At 40.5% G+C, this 26,497-nt stretch overlaps 1 protein-coding gene across 5 annotated transcripts in view; it reads right to left on the reverse strand.

Moving 5' to 3' along the window:
* Positions 1-18,374, reverse strand: part of RNF6 (ring finger protein 6) — a 91,416-nt gene extending 73,042 nt beyond the window's left edge. For 3 of the 5 annotated variants that reach the window (XR_004380363.1, XR_004380362.1, XM_032838287.1), the window contains exons 1-5: positions 18,276-18,361; positions 17,735-17,817; positions 15,546-15,756; positions 14,564-14,659; positions 11,429-11,547 (exon numbers count right to left, since the gene is read on the reverse strand). Coding sequence is in view for 3 of the 5 variants with exons in the window: in XM_032838287.1 (XP_032694178.1) it covers positions 11,429-11,547; positions 14,564-14,659; positions 15,546-15,738 (408 nt within the window). In the remaining 2 variants the exon portion in view is untranslated. Of the gene's footprint in view, positions 1-8,711; positions 11,548-14,563; positions 14,660-15,545; positions 15,757-17,734; positions 17,818-18,275 lie in introns of those variants that run through there. The other 2 variants (XM_032838286.1, XM_032838285.1) reach the window with 2 other exon arrangements.
* Between the last annotated feature and the right edge of the window lie 8,123 nt (positions 18,375-26,497).

Genomic DNA, 26,497 nt, shown 5'->3' on the forward strand with positions numbered 1-26,497 from the left:
AGTGTAATTAAGAGGCGGGCTTGGGCTCAGATTCCTAAAATAGTAATTCAGAATTAATGAAGCCTATTAAGTGTCTGAGATTTTATGTTGCTGCCCAGAAGTTTGGTTTCATACCAAACTTCATAGCCAGTGAACCAGCTGTGAGACCTGTCTATAAGCTTCAGGGACTACTTATTCCCTACTGGGAGGACAAAGACAAGCTGCCTATTGAGGGGTGTGGTTCTAGAGCCCTGCATGGTAGGAGGAGGAGAGCCCTTCTGCCCTTATTCTGAGAGCGTAGCTCTATCTTGCCTTGAAGCAGTCTGGCCCAAACTGAAGAGCCTTCAATGCAAATTTGGAGAACCAAGGTCTGTTTTTGGCACTGCCACTGGCCTTTTGGTTGACTTGGGCCAATTATTCACTTTTCTATACCTCAGTTTCTTCCCAAATAAGCATAAATTATTCTTACCCAACCTAGTCTCAAATGGTTCACACATGAGATAATAAGCATGAAATCTCTTTCGGAATATGAAATTTCATAGAAAATTGAGATGATGTGATACTTATTATTAGTAGCTCTAGAGAGTGGGGCTGTACCCTCCCCTTGATTATGGGAGAGGATAAAATAAGAACCGTGTTTGGATTTGGAGAATGACCTTTCAATATATTGCTATTCATGAAATAAGGATCAGAGTTCTGTGGCTATGCCAAGCTTCCTGAAAACCCAGGAAGTGCTATGAATCCAAAAAGGGCATTAGCTGTCAAAACTCAGAGATGGACTATTTTAACAATGATAAAAGGCAGTTTCTTATCTCTTGCCTCACAACATCACTAAAACAAAAACAAAAACAGAAATAAAAACCTTTAACTGATTCCCAGAAGCACAGACTTTGCAGAAAAGCTGCAGGAGACAGAGGGTCAGCGAGCAAGAATAAAAATAGTATGGTACATTTGGGAAGGAAAAATAGAGACCTCATTATCATGCTGGCAGATACTGAGAATAAAAAATGAACAAAAGTACCTCAAGGCTTAGCCAAATGGATCACAAACTGGCTATGAGTCAGCAGCCCAAGTCCTTTTATTAGTAAAGCTCAAAACTGAATATAATGCTAATATTTTATGCTGATGTTTATGAAGCACTTACTATGGGTGATGGACTCTTAGTGTATTTGTGCATTTAATCCCACCGGGTAGGTGTGAAGCAGAATGAAATGAGTTATTCAACTCATTTTCCCAAGTGAGGAAAATGACCAGAAAGTTGAAGTATTTCCCCAAGATCTCCTAACCCTTATGTGGCAAATCTGAGACTGAGCTGATATCTGTCTCCAGAATCTGTGTTCCTAATCTCAGTATTGTCAATCAACTCCCAAAGATCACCCTGCTCACATAGAGCATGGGTTGCAGTTCTGGGTTTTGGCAAAGGGCCTTGGCAAACCTTATGCAGATTCAAAGGATAGCAGTGAAAGGAATAAGATTATTTAATATGGAGAAAAGCAAGCTAAGATACGATCCAGAGCCATGTTAACTTATTTGGTGGCAATTGGAATCAAGGAATGGAAAACCAGTATGGGTGGTTTTGGAAAGCAAAGAAGGAGTCAGAGTAAACCAGGATCAAACTGTGATCTAGAAGTTTCTAGAAGTGAAGAGCATTAAATATTTGTGGTGGTCATGAAGCTGCACCACTCAAGAAAACCTTGATGGGGGAGCATAAGTGACTGTCAACCTCCAGGTGTCACACTATTGGGTCTGCCCTGGCACTCTGGCCCTTGCCATGCTGACCCCCAGGCTGCCCCTAGCCAATGACTGAACCTGAGTACAAGAGCTGGAGCTGGACCATTCCTCCTCCCATCAGCCTTGACTTCCCACCTGAGAGTCTCAGAACTCCACGGCAGTCTGAAGCTTTTCCTACCTAAGCCTCCTCCTACCCGCTTCCTTTCTTAGATAACATACCTATATCCCAGCCTGGAAGCTCTCACCTATGCCTGCTCCCTCACCTTTCTCCTTAACAGATGTTCCCACAGTAAATCCCTTGCATGTAATCCTGTGTTGGTGTTCACTACTCAGAGACCCAAACTCATACAATATTGAGTGTGTAGTGAAAGGGAAATGATACCTTTGTCTTTAAAAGCAAGTGTGGCAACTAGTGATTGAGAAACTTTAAGTACAGGCTTTCAGGGCCCAAAGAAAATGTGCTTAGAAAACGGCCCATCTTCTCCTAGGCCTGAAATTCTAGGAGTTTATATTTGGGACATGAATATAACAGATTGAATGTTCTCAGCTTTATTTTTTTAAGAAAAATTCACTTCGTTATAAAAGAATTAGGACCTTAAGGTATTATCTGAATGACAATGATAAGTGCCTGAAATGACATCTTCATTGCACCTGTCCCCACCTGTGATCTGAAACCTGCACTGGTCTAACAGATGCTATTAAAATTAATCAGAATAATCAAATCAAATCAAAAGTGAGCAGCAACCAATAGTCACTAGTAACAGATGGCTGTAGATCTGAGGTTTAAGCCCTCACGAACCAGATTTGGAACTCTACTGAATCCTTGGAACAGCATGACTCAGCTCAAACTTCCCCAAAATCCTAAAGGGTCAGATAACCCATGGCTCAGCATTTGTCCTGACTAGGTTAGAAGAGGCCTTTCCCTAGAGTGAGTCATCAGCCTTATAAGACCCATAGACATATTTTGACAGTTAAAAGAAGGGGTTAGAGCTTTGAATAATTCTTTGTAATTAATAAAGTAAGACATTAAAAAAATTACAAAGGATATTATGTCTTGCGTCTAACAACCTGTGTGACCTTGGATAAATTATTCAGGCTGTCCAGATCTCTCTTTCTCTCTCTCTCTCCTCCCCACCCCCTTTTCTCTCACACAAACACACACACACACACACACACATACTCTGCATTTTGGGGGTCAACATTATAAAATCATTGAAGTTGTAATCCTCAATCCCTATTAAGGGGTTAAGGTTATTTTTTGTTTCTCATGAAGACTGGCCATTTCAGAAAATGCCTTTTCATAGGTATATAGTACACTTCCCTTAAGAGGATGTGGTAATTATCCCTCTCTGTATACTGAGTTGAGGTTAAACCTCTGTTCTCACCTGAACTGGTTAAAGAGCTTCATGACAATGTTATATTGAATAAGGTGTTTGCTATCATCAGCTCCCAAGATACAAACAACTCTACTATCAAACAATCACACAGAATAAACACTCTTTAAGATTAAACCTAAAACCTTCTTCTTTGCAAGGAAAAAAATCTGAGTACAGTTAATGGTGAGATACATTTAGAATTAAGCTGTAAAAGGGCCAACCTGTTCTGCCAAGGCACTGGCAACCACCAAGCCCCTTTCCCACTTGCCTATGTGGTTCTCCCCATGGTCAAAATGACCAGCCTGTCTGCTGGCTCTTGGGCTGGAGGCCCTTCACCCCCTCCCAGTGGTTGGGGATGGGAGTCAGGGAGAGAGATGGAGGCAGTGAGAGACAAGAAAAGCAGAGCACACACAACCAAAGCCACCATTTTCAGAGCAAGGTGGCCCTAGGCAGAACTAGAGGCCTGTTTTAGCCACTGTGGTAAGTAAACAGCGTGGCCAATGAGGAAAAGGCAACTTGGAATTTGAGAATGACATCCTTGAGGTACCTGGCTGGCCCAGTCCGTAGAGCTTGTGACTCAGTTTTGGGGTGGTGAGTTCAAGCCCTACTCGGATGTAGAGATTTCATTAAAAAAAAAAAAAAAAAAGTAAAGAAAGGCTTCCTTTATAGAGTCTCAAGCATCACCATTCAACATTCAAGATAAATTTTTTAAAAATACTTTCTTCAATTTCATTCTTGTTCTCTTTGTTAACTTGCAGGAATATTAGTTTTTTCTGCTTTTGGCTGCACTTAAATCGTACTTCAGAAACACTCTGGGTAATGTAGATTTTTGTGGGCTGGCCTGGGAGCCTTTCCCCTCTTGCCTCAAACCACAAACATATGATATTGTATCTATAGTAAATGTGTTCTGAGTTAAAAAAAAAAAAAATCTTACAAACAAGCTTTTAAAGTAAGAGCCATTTGTAAGCCAGGGCCTACCTATTTATGGCACTTTTATTCATTTACTTATTAAATATATACTGAGTGACCTACTATATGTACCAGGCATCATGCCAGGTGCTGAGGATAATTTCAAGGAACTCACAGTTCTTTGCAGAAGACAGTGTAGCTGAAGTGCATAATGGGGAGGGGAGCATGGCCACATCATTACTTTCATGAGCTCTCAAGCACTTTTGCCTTCCTGGGCCCCTTCCCCCATAAAAAATATTAAAATTGTATTCTATTACTATTATTACAGATAAATATAATACAGTTTGAATTATATTTTTTTTCTGACTTTAAAAAAATTAAAACACAAAAATGTGATCCTAGAATTTAGGAGAACATTCTGAGCTATAGATGGAGATGTGGGTGTGTGCAGAAAAGATACCCTTAGGCCTGCATGTAAGATTGACCCTTGGCTGGTATCTAGGAACTTGATTTGGGGAGGGTTTCCACCATTCTCTTACTGATAAAAGTGCCTCAATGTAACTAAACTGTGTAAACAATATGTTTTATGCTTAATATTTCCTTTCTTTCTGAGAGTCTAGAATTTCGGTACATGACAGGCAGAGGTGTCTATGTGACCAACCCCCAATAAAAACCTTGGGCACTGAGTCTGTAATGAGCTTCCATCGCAGACAACAGTTCTCCCATGTCCCATTGGGTGCTGGAGGAATGTAAGTGTGTCTTGTGTGATTCCACTAGGATAGGACTCTTGGAAGCTTGCCTGGTTTCCTCCACACTTCATCCCATGTGCCTTTTCCCTCTGATTTGTCTCCTTCCCTTATAATAAATCTTAGCTGTGAGCACAACTATGTATGTGGTGTCCCATGAGTCCTAGCCAACCACTAACTGGGGGTGGTCTTGGGATGTTCCAACACAGAGAGTTATCAGGAAGATTGGGTAACTTCAATGCTGGGACTCAAAATAGAATTAAACCTCTCCCAAGCAACATGATTGCAGTGGACTGGCCATGTGACCTGAGTCAGAGTAGAATGGTCCTGCCTCATCCTACAGACAAAAATGAACATTGTAAAGCACACTGTCTGAAATGCAGCAAAGGGACAAGGGTAACACTCAAGGAAGACTAAAGAAAAGCTCCCAACTATGCCAGTAGCAAAACCTACTTTGCTAAGAATTAGAGTGGTAAGATTCCCAAAAATTGTGGCAAGGGCTACGGCTAGTCCCTCTAGCAAATCAAGAATACAAGATTTCTGGCATATGAAACAAGACCCCAACTGAAATTGTTAAGGAGCTAATTTAAAAGTTTTAAGGAAGTTATCTAAAAAATCCCTAACCAATTACATCAAAGTGCTAAGATCAAAGCTGGTTACTAGCATCTCCTCAAACCTTTGAGCCCTAACCAAGTACATCAAAGTGCTAAGATCAAAGCTGGTCACTAGCATCTCCTCAAACCTTTGAGCCCCCACCACGAATACCCACCCACTGCACCAATAGGGAAATTCTCTCTGGATGTCTTTCTGAAAGTGGCCCTAATTCAGGATCAGGGCCAGCCAGATTGGCTGATGAAACAACTTACTCTACATTCAGATAAGGAAGTCAACAAAGAGATGCTTACAAGACTCGATATTCCTGTCATTCATCCCACGAAACTTGTCAGCAAGATGTGTGTACATTCTCTACCAGTAATCAATGGCACTTCTTCCCACCTTTTTAGTTTGATCTTTATTCTGGTTCACTCTATCAGGTAGATAGAAGTTACATTTATCATTTATCCCATAACCTGGATGGTAAGGGATCACAATTAAACCTGATCAATCCAACCTAATGGAAGAATGGACACCATCCAGGGAAGCAGAACATGTAAGAGTAGCTAAACTGTGTCACTTCACTATACAGACTATATATGAAGTTGGATTATTTCCCACTGGGGAGAATGTAACAATTTTTTGCAATTGCACAGAAGACAGTTTGAATACGGTTAAGTAGGGGCATTTTTTCAGTCAAATGTGTAAGAAGGAAGGGCACATATATACTCGGCAACCAAGAGCTTCCTCGGTCTTCAAATGAGACAGTTATACAACAGAGGAAAAATACATCTGAAAGTGTTTTTTATTTTGCAGAAGACATGTGATTATGTTATTTTAAAAGAAAAAAAAGAGGAAAGAAAAAGTATAGGGGCCAACTCAAAGAGTCTTCAGAGGTTTAACGCTCAAAATAAAACAAAAACCTTGCTGAGAGTAATTATTGTAATTGATCCCTAATTATCTCAAGGGCAGATATGTTCAGGGCCTAATACTTCCATAGTAACCGAAAAGAATTTATGACCTGCCTATGGAGATTGAGGAAACAGTCACCACTAACACTTGCAGTCATGTCTTCCGGAACATCAAACATTTGGCCTTCTCCGTGATGGATGGCTCTGGCTTGCTGGGAAATCATCTTCTGTATTAACAGATAAACCAGCTCTGACTTCCAATGTTACATAGGGTTGAGGAAAGGACCCCAAATGAGCTTACTGCCACTGCAAAGGGAATAATTACCCCCTTCATGTGGAGCACTATCTCTACACAATCCCTTGCTCCTCTGGCCAGACATTATTCAAATGGAGAGGCGCAGAAGATAGAAATTCACCAGAAATTCTTGTGTATGAGTAATACTCATGAAAAAGCCTGAAACTCAGCTTATTAACTATGATCCTTAACACAGAGTCTTCAGATGGCTTGTTCATTTCTTTTCTGGATCCATCCTTACAACACAGATTCTGCTTTATAACTTTCAGGAGCAGCCCCTCTCATCATTTGTGAGACAGGAAGGATGTATTTGCATACGGACATTAATCACAAAGACATGCTATATTAGAAAAATATCTTTACGAAGGAGTAAATTTGACTGAAATCTTCTCAAATCATTTCTGCTTTTCCAGAATGAAACTGAGTGGGAAAAACACAAGCTTTGGAGGCAAATGGTCCTGTGATTGACTGTAAACTCTGCCACTTACTATGTTAAGTGGCAGTAATACTTCAAGGGGATCTTAGGAGGCTTAAATTATAAATTCATTTTAAATACTGAAAGGAAAATAACCACAGAATGAGTAAGAGACAGTCAAGTACAGGTCAATGCTAGTTGAAATGATACAAATCTAGGATAAAAGAGGGAAAGCAGCTGGGAAGCTGACAGTTTTGAAATAGGAGTTTGCAAGACAACCGCACTATGAAAAACAAGCTCTAAGGATGTGGCATGGAATGTAATATTCAAATGAAGAGTTTCAAACTATTTGTTCCTTTCTATATTGGAACCATAAGGGGTACAATCATTGCTAAATAGAAGCTATAAATAAAAAGCCTTTGTATTTGTCATCAGACCATTTACTGGGAAATGAATGAAAATATTAAATACACTTCTCTGTTCCCAACTAGAATACCAATTTACAAAATATATTAAGCTTTCCTGCCATTTTCAGGGAGATTTTCCATATAATAGAGGATCTGGTTCTATTTCAAATGCCTATTTGAGAGCTCTTTTTGTGCTGGTCCTACCATGTCTTGTAAAGGACTAAGTCAAACAAAGAATCAACGTATTTCTACTTTTTCTTCTTTATCCCTACTTTTTTTCCATTTCCCCCTCTTTTGTTCTCCTCTTGATTTTCCTAACTGATCAAACCTGGGGAGGTAGAACTTCCTAAAGAATATTCCATATATAAATATATGGATTTAATCTCTCGTCATACTGGGAACAAATGGTAACTCAAATGAGATACATGAATAAGGCTGTATTCAAGATAAATGTCTAAATTGGCATAGCTTGTAACACCTCTCCCTCTTCTATTCGGGTGATTTTCCGTCTGTGAATGTATCACTCTCCCACTTCTTCATACTGAACAAGAAACCGAATAATGTCCTTTTCCCCCAACATTTTTACTTCCTTCTCTTTCCAGTTTCATTGCCATCGCCCTGGATTAGAGAAAACGGAGGATGATAACTGATAATAAAATGATCACAATGGCTCCTTTATTGTTTTTTTTTTTTGCTCTCCCTTCCCCATTCCACTGTGTTCTGAACACTACACCACACCAATTTTCCTGAAACTTGAAAGAGGATCTTAGCATCCACCACTAAAATTCATCAAGAGACAGCTAAAGTCTGTGAGGTAAAGTTAAATTCCTTAGTCTGGTATTTAAAGCCTTCAAATGTCCCAGTCCCATGTCCTATAACTGAACTATAGAAACAATTTACTCCAGACAAAGTCATAACTCGTACTAAAACCTTTCACTCCAGGTGTTAAATGCAGTCCTTAAAAATTCCTGTGTATGCATCTCACATGATGAACTGAATACAGTTACTAATCAGCAAGTAAAACTAAATCTTAAGATACATGTAAGTCTCACAGAATCTGGCCCTGAGGTATTTGTTCTTGTGATTTTGCCCAAGCAGTATCACCACAGGAAAACTGTGTCATATATTCATAAACAAACACAGAAGTCATATAATTCAGTAACTCATTTTATCAACTGATTTTCAGTTTCTAAGAGCAAATATCCTCTTGCCTATGAAGACAGGGACTTTGTCCTCAGCTAAATCCTCAACACCTGTAACAGTGCCTGCACCTTGTAGGTACAAAAAAAATTTTTTTTGAATAAATAAACCACAAGGGACCAACATAAAAGAATAGTTCACATACAGCTTTAGTTTTAATATTTATTGGTAGAAATAGATCTTCAATGCATACTTTATGTGTGTATATAAATTCTACATTCTCTCTTTTGTTTTGTATTATTTGGAGTTTTCTGGCCTCCAAGTGAACTTAACATATTATCTACGCATTTGATTCTTCAAAGACATTTTTTTTTTTAGATTTTAAAAGTAAATTTAAGAAACCATGCATATTGTATACCTTACTTAATATCCAAAGAATTGTCTGCACGTTCAAAAAAGTCACAAAAAGGCTGAACTCAAGTTAAATAATCTATATGTACTAAAATGTCCATGTTCCATTTCTGAGTAAAGAAATACTTTTTCAGTATTACATATTGCTTGCTATCTAGTAAGATTGTCAGAGACGCTTCAGTAAATTATCTCTATTTTTAAATATCTTAATCTACTTCCTCCCAGAGATGATCCTATAAATGTTAAACATTGTGCCATATGCAGTAATAGCCCAAAAGCTTAAATAAGAACCAAACTGTAGTTTTTAGACTGAATAGTTTAACCTTAAAATTATATATCTATATGTACATATATGATATGCTGCATATCAAATTTAACATTTCAAATAACTTAAATATATTTAGCAAACATTCAGCCAAACACTCTTTCATGAAAAGATACTGTCCTTAGAACAAAAAATGAATGAAAGGCCTATTTAGACACCAGTGTCTGCACATGGTACTAAGCCTATGGAACATGAAAGTCCAAGTGACATCTGCTGTGCTATCAAGAAAAGGAAGATTGACTTTTAACCTACTGAATTGTGCAGATATAAAAGTGCTTAGCATGACAAAATTACCAAAATAAAAACATTTTAAAGATTATTTGGTTCTAGCAATCTTAACTATTCTGTACTTATGAATAATTTAACATTTGCCACTTTAAGTTTTATATAAATTTTCTTTTTAACAAGTTAAAAAAGCACACAAAAAATAGTTCAAACTATAATAATCTGTTCTTTTTCATCCTGGTTAGCTCATCACAAATGATTCAACAAAAGAGCGCTTACTCAGCTCTACAAAAATGTACTATTTGAATAGACCCAACACTTCACCCATCGTTTGCTATGCTGGACCCTAAAACAGGCTGCCGACAGATGGGGCAAGTGCAATTCTCTGAGAGCCATCGGTCAATACAATGAATGTGAAATTCGTGCATGCAAGGTAATTGCCTGAGCTTGTTTCCAGTTACGTAGTCACTGATACACACACTACAGATTTTACTTAGTTCACTATCGATACTGTTATGCTCATAGTTCCGGGTCGAAAGATTGTCGATCTGCTCTTTGGTTAAACCACGTATGTGATCATCATCATCACCTTCATTCAGTAAAAAGAAGTGAGCAAGGCGAAGGATAGGGAGTGTTCCAGTTTCAACTAAGTTATTTGAATTTCGTGACTGCCTGCCACCTCGATTATCACTGCTTGGGGCAGGAGGCTGGGTGGTCTGGTTTGCACCATGCACTGCAGTGCTGTCTTCTCGGGCCCGCCTGTTTGGGGAGGCACCTTCACTGCGCTGGCTGATGTCATTAGCTGCACCTACGTTACTCAGATCTGAGTGCCTCTCTGGTAAGTGCTGACCATGTCTCGGAATCTCTGACTCAGATTCGGCCTCCATTAAAGAACTCAATTCTCCAAATCCAGTCATGATCTGCCTTAAAATTGACCGAAGAGCCACTGACGACGGTTCAACAAGCTCATTCTCAGAAATCCTACGAAGAGGAACAGTGATAGTACTAACATAGGTCTGAATACCTGACCGCTCTAAACGGGAGATAGTTCGGCGAAAGCCCCCACTGTTGCTTTCGATAGTGACTGTATTTTCTGCCAGCCCTACCCTAGATCGAGTCCTACTTGCAATACTATCCCGATCGCGGTTCTCTCCTGGACGAATCCTTCTCACTTGGAGGTCCAGTGTGATTGTTGGCTGTCGTCGTGCAGCAGTTGAGGATCTGCTGGATTCTTCTCCTTCTTCTACTGTTATTCTTGACACAAGTCTTGAGTTAGAGAATGGAGCATAAGCTGTACCTCGACGTTCCCTATCTTGCTCTAAAAAGACACGTGTTATACCTCTCCTCCTAACAGACCGTCTCGAGTTTTGCTGTAAAGGTCTACTTTCCCTCTGTGAATTACGATAAACAGTGCCATTTTGTCTCTGAATTGGTGAACGGCTTCGACTACTGAAAGTAGACCGTAATCTTATTGGCTCTAATCTTTGGTTTGTGTTCCTCACTGTAACGTTAGTTCTAGCCCCATTTTCCCAAACATGTGCGGCTCCAAACCGCTGCCCCTCCCTTTGCCTGAGTTCACTACCACGCAATTGGTTTGTGTGACCACTGAAATTAGTGCGTGCAGCACTAGCTCTAGGAACACCAATTGCTCCCCCAATTCCATTTCTTAATCTTTCCAATGTTGAGGAAGATCCTTCCACTGAATTCTGACCCCTTGAACCAAACCTAGTCCTTGGGATGTGGGAACTACTACCATTAAAATTCATCGAGGTTTGGCTTCTTGTTCGCCTAGCCACAGGACTAGCTGATCTTTGTTGCCTACTTGTAGTATGATCTCTGCTAATGTCTGAAAATGGAATGCCTGTATGATCTTCACCATGAATTTCAATTCCTCTATTCTCATGATTTATGTGTATTTCCAGACTAAACCGAAACTCTCCACTGTTTGGGTTTGTTCGACTCACAGCTCTCCAAGTTTGGTTCCCATTTTGTCCACTTCGAGTTGCATTTCCTGTGCGTCGAAAGGTGTTCAACCATTCTAGCAGAGAATCTTCATTTGAATTTTCTCTAGGGACTTCTGACTCTGGAAAGCAAACCAAATCAACTTAAGATCAATTCCTAACATCTACGCTCTTTTATTGAAAGCTTGCAAGATAAAGTTTTAAATTAAGTTATATTTAAGACCATCAGTGTATATTTTAATGTATTAAAAATGGCAAAAAACTAAACTTTCTCAAAGAAAGTTGTATACTGTAAGTATAATATATTCTTATGTATTATAAAAATATAAATACTGTTTTTGCAAAGCCCTGAAAAAAATCCTCACTCTTGCTTTCTCTGTGTCTGTTACTGGCAAATATTAAGGAAAATGAGAAACAGATCCCATACCAAATTCATACATTTAAAATGCTTTATTCATATGGTAAAATCAATAAAATGTAGTGGCAAAATTTATATATAATTCACCTTGAATTTGTGGAATCCTTCTGGTAAAGGTAACTCAGCATTTTTGCAATTACATACTTTTGTAACCTTAGGAATTTTATCCTATTTCTCAGGAACTACCAAAAATGTGTATCTCAAGAAATATGGCTTTCTGAATACAATATTAGAACTACCTTATGTCTTTATGTGAAGCTGGAAAACTTTAGACATGTTAAAGACTGTATCCTTATCTGTAAATTGGAGATAATAAAAGTATAAATGTAATAGGGTTATCATGAGAATAAAATAAGATACTGCATATAAAATGATTAGTACAATACCTGGCACAGTAACTGTTGGCCACTACCTATAACACATTTTCTGTTCATTTAGAATGTAAGTTCCGTGAAGATAAAGGGTTTTGTCTTATTTTATTTACCTTAGTTAAATCCCCAACCTCTACAACAGTATCTGGTACAAATCAGACTTCCAATATTGTTCAATGAATCAATTTAGAAGTAAATGTGTCCCTGATAAGTTTTTTTTTCTTTTTTTAGTTCTAAAGATTTTATTTATTTATTTGACAGACAGAGATCACAAGTAGGTAAGAGAGGCAGGCAGAGAGAGAGAGGAGGAAGCAGGCTTCCTGCTGAGCAGAGAGCCCGATGCGGGGCTCGATCCCAGGACCCTGGGATCATGATCTGAGCCAAAGGCTGAGGCTTAACCCACTGAGCCACCCAAGTGCCCCCCTGATAAGCTTTTTTTTTTTTTAAGATTTTATTTATTTATTTCACAGAGGTCACAAGTAGGCAGAGAGGCAAGCAGAAAGAGAGAGAGAGAGAGAGAGAGTGAGGAGGAAGCAGGCTCCCTGCAGAGCAGAGAGCCCGATGTGGGGCTTGATCCCAGGACCCTGGGATCATGACCTGAACCGAAGGCAGAGGCTTTAACCCACTGAGCCACCCAGGTCCCCCTGATAAGCTTTTTTGACTACAATTCTGCTACTTTGGGAAGCTTGTTTTCCATTTTTAACCAGTGGATCATGTAAAGGGCAAAACTCAACAAAAAGCACTCTAATGCACAGGAACTATATAGACTTTAACCTTAACATTTATTCTACACAAAAATGGCTGTTAAATGAGATTGATTTCATTTCATTACTGCAATCTCTTATAAAAATGTGTTTTATATGTTAAAGCTATTAATAGGCTTCTGGTGTCAATAAAAATAAACAGCAACTTTAGCCATATCTAAAGATACAAACTAAAACATAATAAAAGAGATAAGTGTTACCAGCTACAACAATATAGTACAACTCTCATATCTACATATACAGAATAAAAAAGGTTAATATCCAATTTCCATTTTAATTTGGAAAGAAATAGAAGTAAAAGGCAGGTAAAAGCATTCTAAAGGATACTTCCTTCTTTAATTACTAGAATATAGTGATGATGTGCATATGTAAAGAGCTCACTAATTACTTAACAAAACCTGTCCTGCCTTTCTCCCATTGTAAATGCATTGTAATGGTCACGTGAGCAGCCTGGCAGATGGGTGTGGCCATGTAACTGTCATCAATGGAATCAGAGTGGAAGTGATAAGCTCACTTTCAGGCTGGTGCCCAAACCTCCTTCTGGAACCTAGATGAGTAGAACCTAGATGTGGCTGTGACTTAGCTTGATCATGCAAACAATACGCTGGAGCAGCAATGTCCAATGAAACTTTCTGCAGTAATGGAGATATTCTACATCTGTGCTGTCTAGTACAGAAGTCTCTAACCATGTGCAGTGACTACTGAGCACCTGAATGAGGCTAATAGGAGTGAAGAAGTTAATTTTAAAATTATTATTTAAAATTATTTAATTTTTACTTAATTTACATTTAAATGGTCACATGTGGCCAGTAGCTCCTGCACTCCATGGCACAGTTGTAGAACTACTCTGCTGACTGGCTGGCTTCCAGGAGGATTACGGAGTAAAGTTTCCCTATCTTCCCTGAACAGTTAACATGAAAGATAAATTTCTATCTTATTGAATCATTACATTTTTGAGTTTTTAATAGTCTTTGCCCTAATACAATAATCTTAATATAGTATGTGAAACTACCAAAAAAAAAAAAAAAAGGTGAAATTATACCAATAATAAATACCTCTGGGGAAGGAAATAGAACTGGTAAGAGCTATATTAAGTTGGCTTTACTTTTAATTCTGTATACTTCTCTTTAGTTTGAATTTTCTTAAAAACTTCTTATACTATGACTTAGTGTTTTTTCAATAAAATGACCAAACAAACTCAAAAACAGTAAAAACAATAAAGCAGGTCTCCTCACTCAGTCTTTTTGTATCGCTCGGTACAAATTTTTAGAAGTGAAGTTTAGTTCCATTACTTTAAAAAAAGTAGTGTGTACATTCTAAGATTAAAAAGAACTATGCTGGTAATTAACTTAATTGTATACTATGAGCTCCCTAAAGGCAATCTGTGTATAAAAAGGTTTTTGTATTCAACCCCTGTCCTATACTGCCTAACTACGCTGCTTTGAATATAATGGGTAAAGGCTATCTGAATATCACATTAAAACTGGAAAACATTAAAAACAAACATATCATACAAGATCCAGTAAGTACAAATTCGCATTTGCTCCAATCAAACCTGCTCCCAATGGAAAGGAGTCCACAATACCTCTGGTATTTGTCCCATTTCTCAAGTCAGGCTGAGATGCCAGTTGTTCCTTGACTCCATCTAACCTCTGTTGTAGTTCTTCTGACGTTATTTCTCCTAAAAGAATAAAAAATTGCTCACTGAAAGTAATTATTTTAACTACTGTTTTATGAGAACTCAGGAAAGGTTAACACTAATCTTCAGCAATCTGTAGAAGACATTCTATTATTTTCATGTTCTGTTAAACTAAAGACAGTTAAAAATATTTAATTGACACAAGTATATATCATTGTGGTTGTGTCTTTTATGTTTTATTAAAATGAAAATATAAGATTTAATTTGAATAATTTAAAAGGTCCTCTCAGTTGATACACTAAAGAATCTATAAGCTCTGAGTAACAGATTTTTGTCTGAGATAAAAAGAAATTTAAAAGGCTGGATTTCTAGCGAACTTTGAAACTGTATTTGAATTTTAGCTCAGTAGCTCACTATATGGGTTATCAATATATGATGTGCAAATATGCAATATACAAATATATACCGTACATTCAAGTTTTAATTAGTTCATTTTAATCAGTGAAAAGAATTTGTATAAAATTCACAAAGCACATTGGACTTTTGGAATATTATTAATTCAGCTAAATAAATAAATTATAATACCTCAAAAGAGTTAGAATTGGGTTCTAAGTAATATTTTATTTGTACAAATATTACTTAAAGGAGAAACAGGACCATATATGTAAATTTTTGACACTATTATGTACATTAAGCTATTTGTTAGCTTGGCATTTGTGTAACAGTGCTCCATGTCCAAGATTCATACCTAATTATCAAATGCAGAAATAAGACAGTGATTTTCTATTTTGTTATATTAAAAGGTTCTTAAATTTAAAAATAGTGCATTATATTTTGGGAGAGGGAAGCAGGAGAAAAAAGCCCTCCTTATTTTAAAACTCCTCTTATAATGATAGAAAAGGTGTCTCCTCTTTCACCCATCTCTTACCAGGGGTGCCTAAAAGATTGTGGTCTCTCATTAGCCTATAATCTTCATCACTGAGTTCATTAATAAACTGATAATAGGCTTCTTCTCTGTGGAGACGCTCTTGCTGCCATCTTCTCTCATTTTCACGATGATTATGGTCCTGAGATGAGGTTTCTTCACTACCATCATGCGATCTAGATCTAGAGGTATTCATACTGAGATTCCTGGCTTTCTGTTCAAACAATATATATTAGATTCAAGCTGTTAGTCATGGACTACACATGGCTTCATGTTTTTAACTTATTATCTCTTTATTTTCATTTTTAAATTTCATTCTCCAGTCATATATTTCATATGCCAAATTTCGCACTGAATAACTCACATATAAAATGAAAAAGAGCTTCTTAGGAGACAGACTACAACTGGACCTACTTCTTTGCTCAAAGCCATTGTTTACCTCAGACTAGATCTGGTTTCACCACTCATTTCTAACTCCTGAATACCAAAGTAATTATATCCCTTTTTTTTTTTTTTTTAACCTCTTGCACTCTCTGGTGAAGTTGATCTAAAAGCCCTCCCTGATGTTTCAAATATCTGGGTACTTCATGTTAGCATATAAATTTTAAGCTGAATTATGCACTTTAAGCATAATTTTAAATTATATTCTTTATTTAATAAACAAAGAGCTACTGGGAGGCTGTGGTTTACATTTATTTCCAGCAAAGGTATTCTTCCCAAAATAAAACCCGTATTTGTAATATTACCCTCCATTGTACTTTGTTGAGGTAAAAATAATTTAGCCTACTATACCTACTGAATAGACTTGGGGTTAATCTCTTCTTAAACCTAACAGGAAACAGTACTCAGTGCATGGCTTTGAGGACGGTGAATGTACAGCAGAGTACTCTGTGTCTCCCCATAGCAAATCTCATCCCCAGGCCTGGAATAGTTAGTCCCTGAGGTTTCAGAGTACCAGTGAAACTTCCTGGCCTTGCCTAGGCAAACCTTATTTTTGGATTATTTCAACATCATTTCTTAGAGGCTTATTTTTAAACTGTACAGAAATCAATGGAGAAAATTTGTTTCATAAATATTTCAGAATTTCTTAAAACACATGTATTTAGGGAGTCAACAGTTCTCACTTGGGAAGGCACCAACTTACCTGAGAAAAATTTTTTTATTTAAATTCAATTAATTAACATATAATGTACTATTATTTTCAGAGGTAGAGTTCAGTGATTCATCAGTGTTATATAACACCCAGTGCTCATTATATCCTGTGTCCTCCTTAATGTCCATCACCCAGTTACCCCACTCCCCCACCCACCCCCGTTCAGCAACCCTCAGTTTGTTTCCCTTGATTAAGGGTCTCTTAATGGTTTGTCTCCTTCTCTGATTTTGTCTTGTTTTATCTTTTCCCCTCTTCCCCTATGATCCTGTTTTGTTTCTTAGATTCCATATACGAGTGAGATCATATAATTGTCTCTCTCGCTGACTGACTTATTTTGCTTAGCACATAATACCCTCTAGTTCCACTTGAGGAGAATTTTGAAAGTATAGATGCCCAGATCTCATCTCTAATCCTAAATCAGAGTTTTCCAAGGTAGGGCCCAGGTCTATCTTTAAGAGCTAATTTGGGTGATCTGTGGATGAAATAAACTATTCCTTGACAACTTCTGGATGTTAATAAAGGGTATCTGTAATACAGCACATGACTTAATGGCGGCTGGGGAATCAAATAGCTAGGTGACCAGCGAAGGAATTGTTGCAACTCTGACTCAGTGTTTAAGCAAACTACTTTAAATACAAAATAAATTAGTCTGCAAGTCTAAACTACGTATGAGTAAGCAACTATCCAATTTCACTTACACCTAACATTAGGTTACACATTCAAGGATTTTATTACAGAGATCATTACATAGTTTTTTAAAGGAAAGATCTAGTAGCACTACCCAATCACACACCAATTAACACTATTAAAAATTCAAGATTTCTTTCCATTTTCAGAATAAACAGGACTAGGCCATCATCATTAGCAAGGAGCACATTTGGCAGGTACAGCAGTCATACGATTTTTTTTGTACTAAACAATCAAAAAAATTGAAAGCTATTATAAAATCAAGCTACCCTACTATTATTCAAAACTTTAAGAGCTTCTTCTCAAAGGTAATTTTCTTATACAATTAACCACAATTAAACAAAGTGAGTACCTTATTTTCCTTTCAACATGCTTTTAATATAGGCAATGGCATCCATCCTTCAATTGTTTGTGCTTTTTTTGACCGCTGCCCATCTGAAGCAATAAGAGAGAATGGAATTATTCAATAAATTGTCTCTTTGAAGGACAGGAATGGCTAGCAAAGTCAAAGCTCTGCTGCAAAGTCAAAGCAAAATCTTCAGTGGATTTGGTTAGACACTCCCCTAGAAAATTAGATCCCCACACAATTAGGTCATTAAAACCTCCCGCAAGGCCCTTTTCTCACACAACAGAAACTAGGCCTTCCCTCCTACACTGTCACAGCTCCTGGGATTACAACTCCCCCTCTCAGAGGCCTTCCTTCCTACCCTGCTCCCTCCCATTCAGATGTTACCAGGGTTAGGTCTCTCCAGTTTACTTCTGAACCTTCACTTTCTTGCCACCCCCGCCCTCCGTCCCGCTACTGGTTCCTTCCCTGGCCGTTGCGACCGAAGCTCGCGCCGGGGTACGGTTCGCACCACAATAAACAAACTAGGCTCAAGGGCCCAACCAACCTCTTCCCAACCGAGCCTCAAGTAACGCTTCCCTTAGCGACCTGGATTCCCACAGGGAGGCAGGTGACAGACGGCGCATCTGAGCCAATCACCAGTTAGGGGGGCGCATTAAGAGAGCAGTTAACCAATCGGAAAAGAGATGGGGGCCAAGGAGGGCTGGCTTTCCTCAGCGTCTCCCGGAAGTAGTGGCCGAGCCGGGAGCCTTCCCCCCAGCTCACCTCGTCCGGAGCTGGGCCGTCCTCTTATTCCCGGAAGGAAAGTCTGTGGCGGGTGGCGCGCCTCTGGGGTCCTGGAAGGCTATGACCCACGGGCGAGAGGGGCTAGCCTCCGGAGGCCGCTGCGCCCTCTAACCGTTGACTGAAGGGAGAAGCCGGAAGCCCGTGCTGCAGCACTCCGTGCTGGAGTCGTCCAGCTGGCTGGGCGGCTCCGGAGGAGGGACGAAGGCCCCGGCCCTCCTTTCCTCACTGCCAGGTGCCTCCTCGGACGAGGGGAGACGCCGCACCGCCGGCTGGACGCTCGCGGGTGCGTTTGAAAATTGAGTCCGGAGGGATCCTAGGGTGCTAGCGTTCCGCGTTCCGCCCCGTCAGTGCTCGCGGCCAGGGTGGTAGTCCCAGGGCCTCCACGAGGAGCGCCAGGTACCGGGCCCCTCAGCGCTCCTGCAGCTGCATAGTTCCGGGGACACAGCCTGCTCTCCACCCTTGGGAAGCAGTAGCACCTGCTCTGCTCTTTGTTGTGGCCTGTTTGCCGAGACTGGCTACGAGTGCCACCGAACAGCAGTCTGTCCCTGTCTCTTTGCTGCCTGGGTACCACGTTAACTAATCAACCAGGCTCTTCCCTTTATTGCTCACGGGCACCTGGAAACTACAAATCCCAATCATTCTAAAGTGCTTTCGTTTGTGTTTCTTCACTTTTCCTCTAGGAATGCCCTTGGAAACTCGCCGCTTTCATGTCTCTAGTTTTATTGTTGAGATGTGACGCTTAACCACATGAATTAAGCCCTTGAGTGGGGCTCAGCCCAATCTGGTGTAGGCTCCTTTCCTTACAGCCCTACCATCCAGAAGACTTCATCACTGCACAGTGCTCACACTTATTCTTCATTCGTTCGTTCATTAACTCATTCATTCATTCCTGCCTTAATTTTTGAAGAGCTAGTCTATCGCCACCATTAAGCGACAGCTTGGGTAGAAGAGGTAGTCTTAAGCATGGACTTAAGTAGAGGTAGATAGACAAGTTAAAAAAAAAAATCATATCGTTATAGCTGCTAAAATGGCCCTTTGGGATATCTCTCCTGCCCGTGCTGCAGCACTCCGTGCTGGAGTCGTCTAGCTGGCGGGGTGGCTCCGGAGGAGGGACGAAGGCCCTATAGACTGATCTTTTCTTGAACTACTTTAAGTCCCTCAACAATCATATGGGAACTCCTAAGCAATCCCCAACCCCACTTCTACCTAGTTTCCTTTATCTCCCAAGACCCAGCTCATTCCTCATCTTCAAGGAACTTTTTCTGACATCTCTGAAGTGACACCCTCACTCCACCCTCCAGCCCAACATTCACACATAAAACTATGCAGATGTCCCTTTGGGGTCTCCCAGAGCATCCTCTGTATAACTCTAGCATATATTCATTTACTTGACAAATATGGGGTGCCATATGTACTAAGTGCTAGTGATAACATCAGAGGATAAAACAAACAAGGTCCTTGCCCTCCTTTTCAATGGAAAAAAGACAGCCACTGAGCAAGTGCTCGCAATGATTTTCTGTTAATTTATATATCTCCTCCATCTAAGACTCTAAAATCTGTAAATTTGAACAAATAGTTTTATTCATTTTTATAGTCCCAAAATTTAGCACAGCTCCTGACAGTTTGTCCTCAGCTTACCGCATGGAGGAGCAGAGAAAAATGCAAACTTTCTGCAAACAGGATTAATGCATGTTAGTACAATGACCTCAGAAATTGTGAGTACAAATCAGAGAAAGCCACAGGTGAGCTATCTAAATTTCAAGCAGAAATCATTTGAAATATCTACACGAGATTTTTTAAAGAGCATACTAGTCCATCAAGTGCAAATACCTTTAAATATTAAAGTGAAAGACATGTATATATCCTAAGAGTCAAAAAATGTAAAATCCAGTCAAGTGATTTTAGCTGGTGGGAAGCTGCAGATTTTTGTGAGTGAATGAATAATGTATGTAACTGGAATCCAACACTCTGCTTCAGTTTTTATAGCCCAAGACAAAGTGACTAAAAAGGAGCAGGAGAGATGGTAATTGTGAGAAACAAATCATTCTGGACATCTGTATTCCAGGTTTCATAACCTGCCCAAATCTCTGTTCTAATGAGTCTGAGTTAACTGGAATGACATTTGGCCTTTTTAGTGTGTATACATTTTTTAGCTCCAGGACTTTTAACAATTAAGAATAAAAAGGTGTAGGGATGCCCAGGTGGCTCAGTCAGTTAAGCTTCTGCCTTTGGCTCAGATCTTGATCCCAGAGTCCTGGGATTGAGTCCAATCGGGTTCCTTTCCCAGCAGGGAGTCTGCTTCTCCCTCTGCCTGCTGCTTCCCCTGCTTGTGCTCTCTTGCTCCATCTCTTTCTCTCTCACACAAATAAATAAATAAAATCTTAAAAAAAAAAAGAATAAAAAGGTGTTAAGAGAATTTAAACCATGACATTAAAATGATCCTCTGTATATTTGATGTTCTTATCTTCTTCAAATGATTTGGCATCTTACAATGGCAACCTTAATTAAAATGTAAAATGCAAAATGAATAGTTGCTTTAGACATCCATATCGGTTGAAATCTTACTGAGTTTGTAGACAGTATGGGAACAACGAAGAGAAGTTCAGGTTCATTGTATGAATTTTTACAATTAATTTAAATATTATTATTTAAGGATTCATTGAAGGCATCAAATCCAACACTTGAAGTACTTATGGAAGGAACATCTCTTACAGAACGGACGGAAGAGGAGAGCTACCCCCTCTTGGGTTGCCTGTGGAAGTCCTGAGTCAAGAAGCTACTGCCTCAGCTGCTGCCATAGAGTGATCTAGAAGCCAACATCCAAAAACATCTGCCGCCACATCCATTAGTTGTCTCTTAACACCATCAAAGCTGGGGATTGGGTGCTGAATCGCACTGCAGAAAATCCTCCCTTCTCTATAACCTTGCTTACCATCAGAGAAACATCCCCAAGTGGATAGAAATATGGCCTCTGCTTTGGCTCCATTTCCCACATCTTGGTGAATATGTTTTAACTGGCAGAATCTAATTTGCATTAGAACTATAGTTGCAGAAAAGTCTGGGTAAGGTCACTTTTAATATGCCAGCCTTTGTACAAGATGGCACACTAGAAGAAGGAAAGAATGGAGGTTGAGTGAGGAAATCCAAAGTATCCAAGACTAGTCTCATCAATTTCACCTACCCAGTTAGGCCAGAGTTTGTGTCTTGGGTCAGGTTCTCTAGAAACAGAGCCTGAGACAAGGATTCTTGTTCAAGTGATTTATAAGTGAAGTGTTCTCCAGAGAAGGCAAGTGAAGAAAACAGGATTGGCCAGGAAGACAAAGAAATAAGAAGGAACTTTAGCTGATCCCACAAAATTCATCAGCAAGAAGACCAATTTTTTTGTGTCTCCATGCCATTGGATAAGGTTTGCAGGGACAGAAGGACAATTCTCTAGGGAAGGTGGCATCCTGAATTGTTATCCAACATTCAGAGCAGCTGAAATATAGATGAAATAGCTTATAAAGTGGAATTGGACAAAGCACACACAGAATTCACTCTAGTCTGCTCTTTGTAATGCATAGATCACTTACTTTTCACATTAAGTTACTCCATCCAAGCACAATTTTTTCAGAATTCTTATTAGTAACAATTTCTGGGAAATTTTACAAGAGGAGGGTAATGGGAAAAACCATGGTCCCTACTGCTGCAGTTGATCTCACAGCCAAAACTGAGCCATTATCTCCCTCCTCCACCACCCCTTCCAAATCCCCTCCACTTGGGCTATCACTTCTGTTAGCATAGGTGGTTTGACTGATGGATTAACCCAGGTACTTCTCCCTAAGGGGTTTCATACCCTGGTTATCATGTTCTTATCAGGCTGCAGTTTTGCTATACTTATCTGTTTATAGTTAAAACCAGGCTTGGGAATACCAAGAAATGCCCCCAGTGGACTTCCTGAGTGCCAAGCACATTCCTCTCCATCTCCGTTATGTAGCAGTGGCCCCAACTGCTGGTGATTTGTCAGTCTTCAGGCATTAGGAGCCCCAAGTGATCCAGGAGCAACCGTGGCTTTAAGTTTAGAGGGATTCTTGCCGGAGGAAGCCTCCCACGTCTGATCTCCAGGCTGACAGGGCCCAAGGTTGTAGAAGGGAAACACAAAGTCTCCAAATGGATCCCTGGGAGTGATGGCAAGCAGGCCACTCCTACTTCTATCCATGGATCTCTGGCCCCATAAATTCTGCCTACTAGGGACACCAACACATATTATGGCCATTGCTTTAGGAAGTAAAGGTAAGGTACCAGCCTCATGGGCTCATTTTGAACCTGGAGCCTCAGCTGTGTCCTCACCAGCTGTAGGTGTGCTCCATCCATCCAACAGCTCCCTCAGTGTGTATGGTGTGTGTTATGACCAGTGGAGCCTTGGGTCAAGTGCCTGCCACTACACCCTCTTGCTGTAAAGTGAGCCCCTAGGGTGGAGGCAGCATTATGTGAGATCCCATGTCAGAATATCAGACTTCGATCTGAAGCTGTATTATGGGAGAGCCTGTGTCAGAGTCCTCGGATAGTGGTGCTGGCTGAGGTGCTGTGGGCAGAAAAAGCAGACCCATTCTTGGAATACAGGTCAAATCCAGTCATGATGACATAGTACTCTGCATCAGGAGGGCCTGATGTGTCAACTTGCCACCCAGCCACTGATCTCCTTGAAAGCACAACATTGGTCTCCGCTGTTGATAGTCAAATATTTAGTAGTAGCAGTAGTTATGCTGAATTGGAGAGAGAGTACAAGTTATTGTGTCCGTGCATCCCTCCATCTCTGCCACTATGGCTGTTCCCTCCATTAGCCTGCTGTGGGAGAACTTGGGTGGCCAATGACACAGGCTGACTGACACCTGCCAGCCTAGTCATCCTACCTGCTTGGTTGGTTAGTGGCCTCTTCAGCAGTGGACACTCTCTAGTGGGCATTAGGTGCCATAAAATGTCTTCATGTCCTGTCCCTCCCATAGATCCAGCCACCTGTCTCTTCTCCAACCTTCCCGCATTCTTCTTCTTCCAACTCCTGACCAGTAAGCTGAGCTAACATTTGTCACTATAGAATACACACTGCCCCTGGCCCCTTCTGTCTCCAAATGAAGTTGATGACTAAATACTCCGCCAACTGGGAAGACTCCCCTTCACTCTCTTTCAGAACCACCTCCGATCAGGGCTTAATCACAGGAGCAGATATTTTCAGCTTGTTGCCATGCAAAGGTGACCCATCCATGAACCAAGCTTAGGTTTTTCCTTCTGTGTCAGCTGGTCACAGACACCCGCCCCCACCTGGCTCCCCGCCACCCACCCTGAGGCCACAGCTATGGCTTGAGGGAGAAGCCTTGGTACAACTGTGGTTGGTGACGGGGGCGAGGGGCGGGTGTCCCAGCCACCTGTTACGCAGCTCACTTGTGCTCTCTGGACTTGCTTGAGCCTAACCCCTGATGTATGAAATGGCTTTATAGCACATTGCTGCTACAACCATCTGACCACCCTCTGACCCAGTAAGTCTGGCAGAACCCAACTTAGGATCACTTGGCGTCTCATGGGCACTTGGTGTCCCATGTTAGATGCTTAGTTTCTGCCAGAGCCCAGCAGCATGACAGGGGCTGCTTTTCAAATGCTGAATAGTTCCATGCTGCAGATGCCATGGCCTTGCTCCAGAATCCCGAGGCTTATGCTGTGATTTGCTTATTGGGGCTTGCCAGGAGCACCAAACGGCATTTTCCTCTGCAACAGACACCTCTAGCCCCACAGGGTCTGCTGACTCAAATGGCCCCAGTGGGATGGCTGCTTGGGCCATGGAATGTACCTACTGTAGAACCCTTTATTGCCTGGACCTTACTAAAAGATAGCCACCTTTTAAGTCACCAATATAATATAATATAATATAATATAATATAATATAATATAATATATATATTTCCAAGTGCAATGAATATGCTGCCTCCCAAACCCAAAGAGACCTCTGAGCACTATGCTGTCCTCCCAGCAGCAAGAACGCACAGTCCAATAACTTTCCTTATACTTTAGAAATGTTCTAGCATGCCCAGACCACTGGATCCCTAAAACCTTGACTGACAGGGCAGGCCCCTGACCCTTAGTAGGCTTTATCTCCCACCTTCTGTGGCAAGTATGGATTACCAAGGCATGCAGAGTACTTGCCATTTCTTGCTTCTAAATTGTAATTAACATATCAATGTTTCATCAATGTAGCAGATCAACATAATGTTCTTCTGGATGTCCAGGTTGTCCGGGTCCCTTTGAACTCTATTATGCCAGAGAGCAGGATAATTAACATTGCCCTGGGGCAAGGGTCTACTGTGTTCATGCTGCATGGATGCCAGCTGCCTCGGATCCTTCTTCCTGATGAGTTCAGAAGAGAACATATCTACAGATTAATAATGGAATGCATGTACCAAGGCTGTATTAATAGACTCTAGTAAAGTTATATATTTTTTTTAAGATTTTATTTATTTATTTGACAGAAATCACAAGTAGGCAGAGAAGCAGGCAGAGAGAGAGGGGGAAGCAGGCTCCCCGCTGAGCAGGGAGCCTGATGTGGGGCTCGATCTCAGGACCCCAGGATCATTACCTGAGCAGAAGGCAGAGTCTTTAACCCACTGAGCCACCCAGGCGCCCCAAGTTATATATTTTTAAAAAGCAGCAACAGTGGGGCCAACACTTGTTTAAGTTTGTGGTACTCCACTGTCCTATGTCATGACCCATCAACTTTTTGCCAAGGTCAGATTACACAAATTAAATAGCACTATGACAAGGAGCAACATATCCTCATTTTTCAAGGCTTCCTGGATGGTACTCATCTTTGTCATCGCCCCTGGCCTGCAGTACAGTTTTTTACTTACTATCTTGGTGGAAGAGGGGTGGTTTTAGGTACTACTTCTTGGTTTCCTACCATAGTAGCTCAAGAAACCAATGTGAGGTTTCTGCCCAACACCTGAGCATTCTAATTCTGATCGTACATCTGGGAACCAGGGAAATAACTGAGGCCATGGAATCAGTGGACCCGCTTTAGGCAGACCCGCAGCCAGAACTCCAGTTATTACCTGACTCCCTGTTGGTCCCTCCTTGTAAGAATGCAACTTCCCTTTCCTCTGGTTGGCTCTCCATCTAAGAAATGACTCCAGTCTGGAAACTGCACGAGATCATGACTTTCCATTGCGGAGCCTGATCTCGACCTTCTGCTAGCCTATTATTAATTAGGGGTCATTGCTATTTACATATTTTTAGTACTTTTCTTCCCGACTGCCCATCTCTCATGCTCCTACAAGCACTCTGTGGAGTCCTCTCCATGAATCTTCAAAGGTCAGGCCCTTCGACTGACGTTCTGACTTGGCCCCCCATTACAGGCATTAAAAGGATCTAACGTTTAAGTGCTTCTGATGGCTAAGTGCTGTCACCTGCCTCTGCTGTTCTGGAATTCTTTGATCCCCTTTGCTACCAGGAAGCCCAGTTCTGTAACGCCATCTCTTATTATCAGCCTCAGCCTACAGGGAATGGTCTCTCAGTGATGCTGGTAGCCCTTTTACTTGGGAATTTCTTATTGCCTTAGTTTTCCCTGGAAACGATTGAGAAAAATAATCAGCTGGTGGGCTTTCTGATCTTCTACAGTAGATCCGTTCTATCATGATGCTATGGACTATTTGTGTTCCTCCAAAATTCATATGTTGAAATCAAAACCCCCTTGTGGGAGTATTAGCAGGTGGGACCTTTGGAAGATGATTAGGTCACAAGGGTGGAGCCCTTATGAATGGGATTAGTACCCTAACAAGAAAAGGCTAGAGAGCTAGTTCACCATCTTTCTGCCATGTGTAAGATACAGCATTCTGCAACCCACAAGAAGATCCTCACTAGAAGGATCTGATCTCAGACTTCCAGCCTCCAGAACTGTAAGAAATAAGTATCTGTTGTTTATAAAACACCCAAACTATGGCATTTTGCTATAGCCGCCAA

The sequence above is a fragment of the Lontra canadensis genome, unplaced genomic scaffold (assembly GCF_010015895.1).
Source record: "Lontra canadensis isolate GAN:19392208 unplaced genomic scaffold, GSC_riverotter_1.0 scaffold103, whole genome shotgun sequence".
NCBI classification, from domain to species: Eukaryota; Metazoa; Chordata; class Mammalia; order Carnivora; family Mustelidae; genus Lontra; species Lontra canadensis.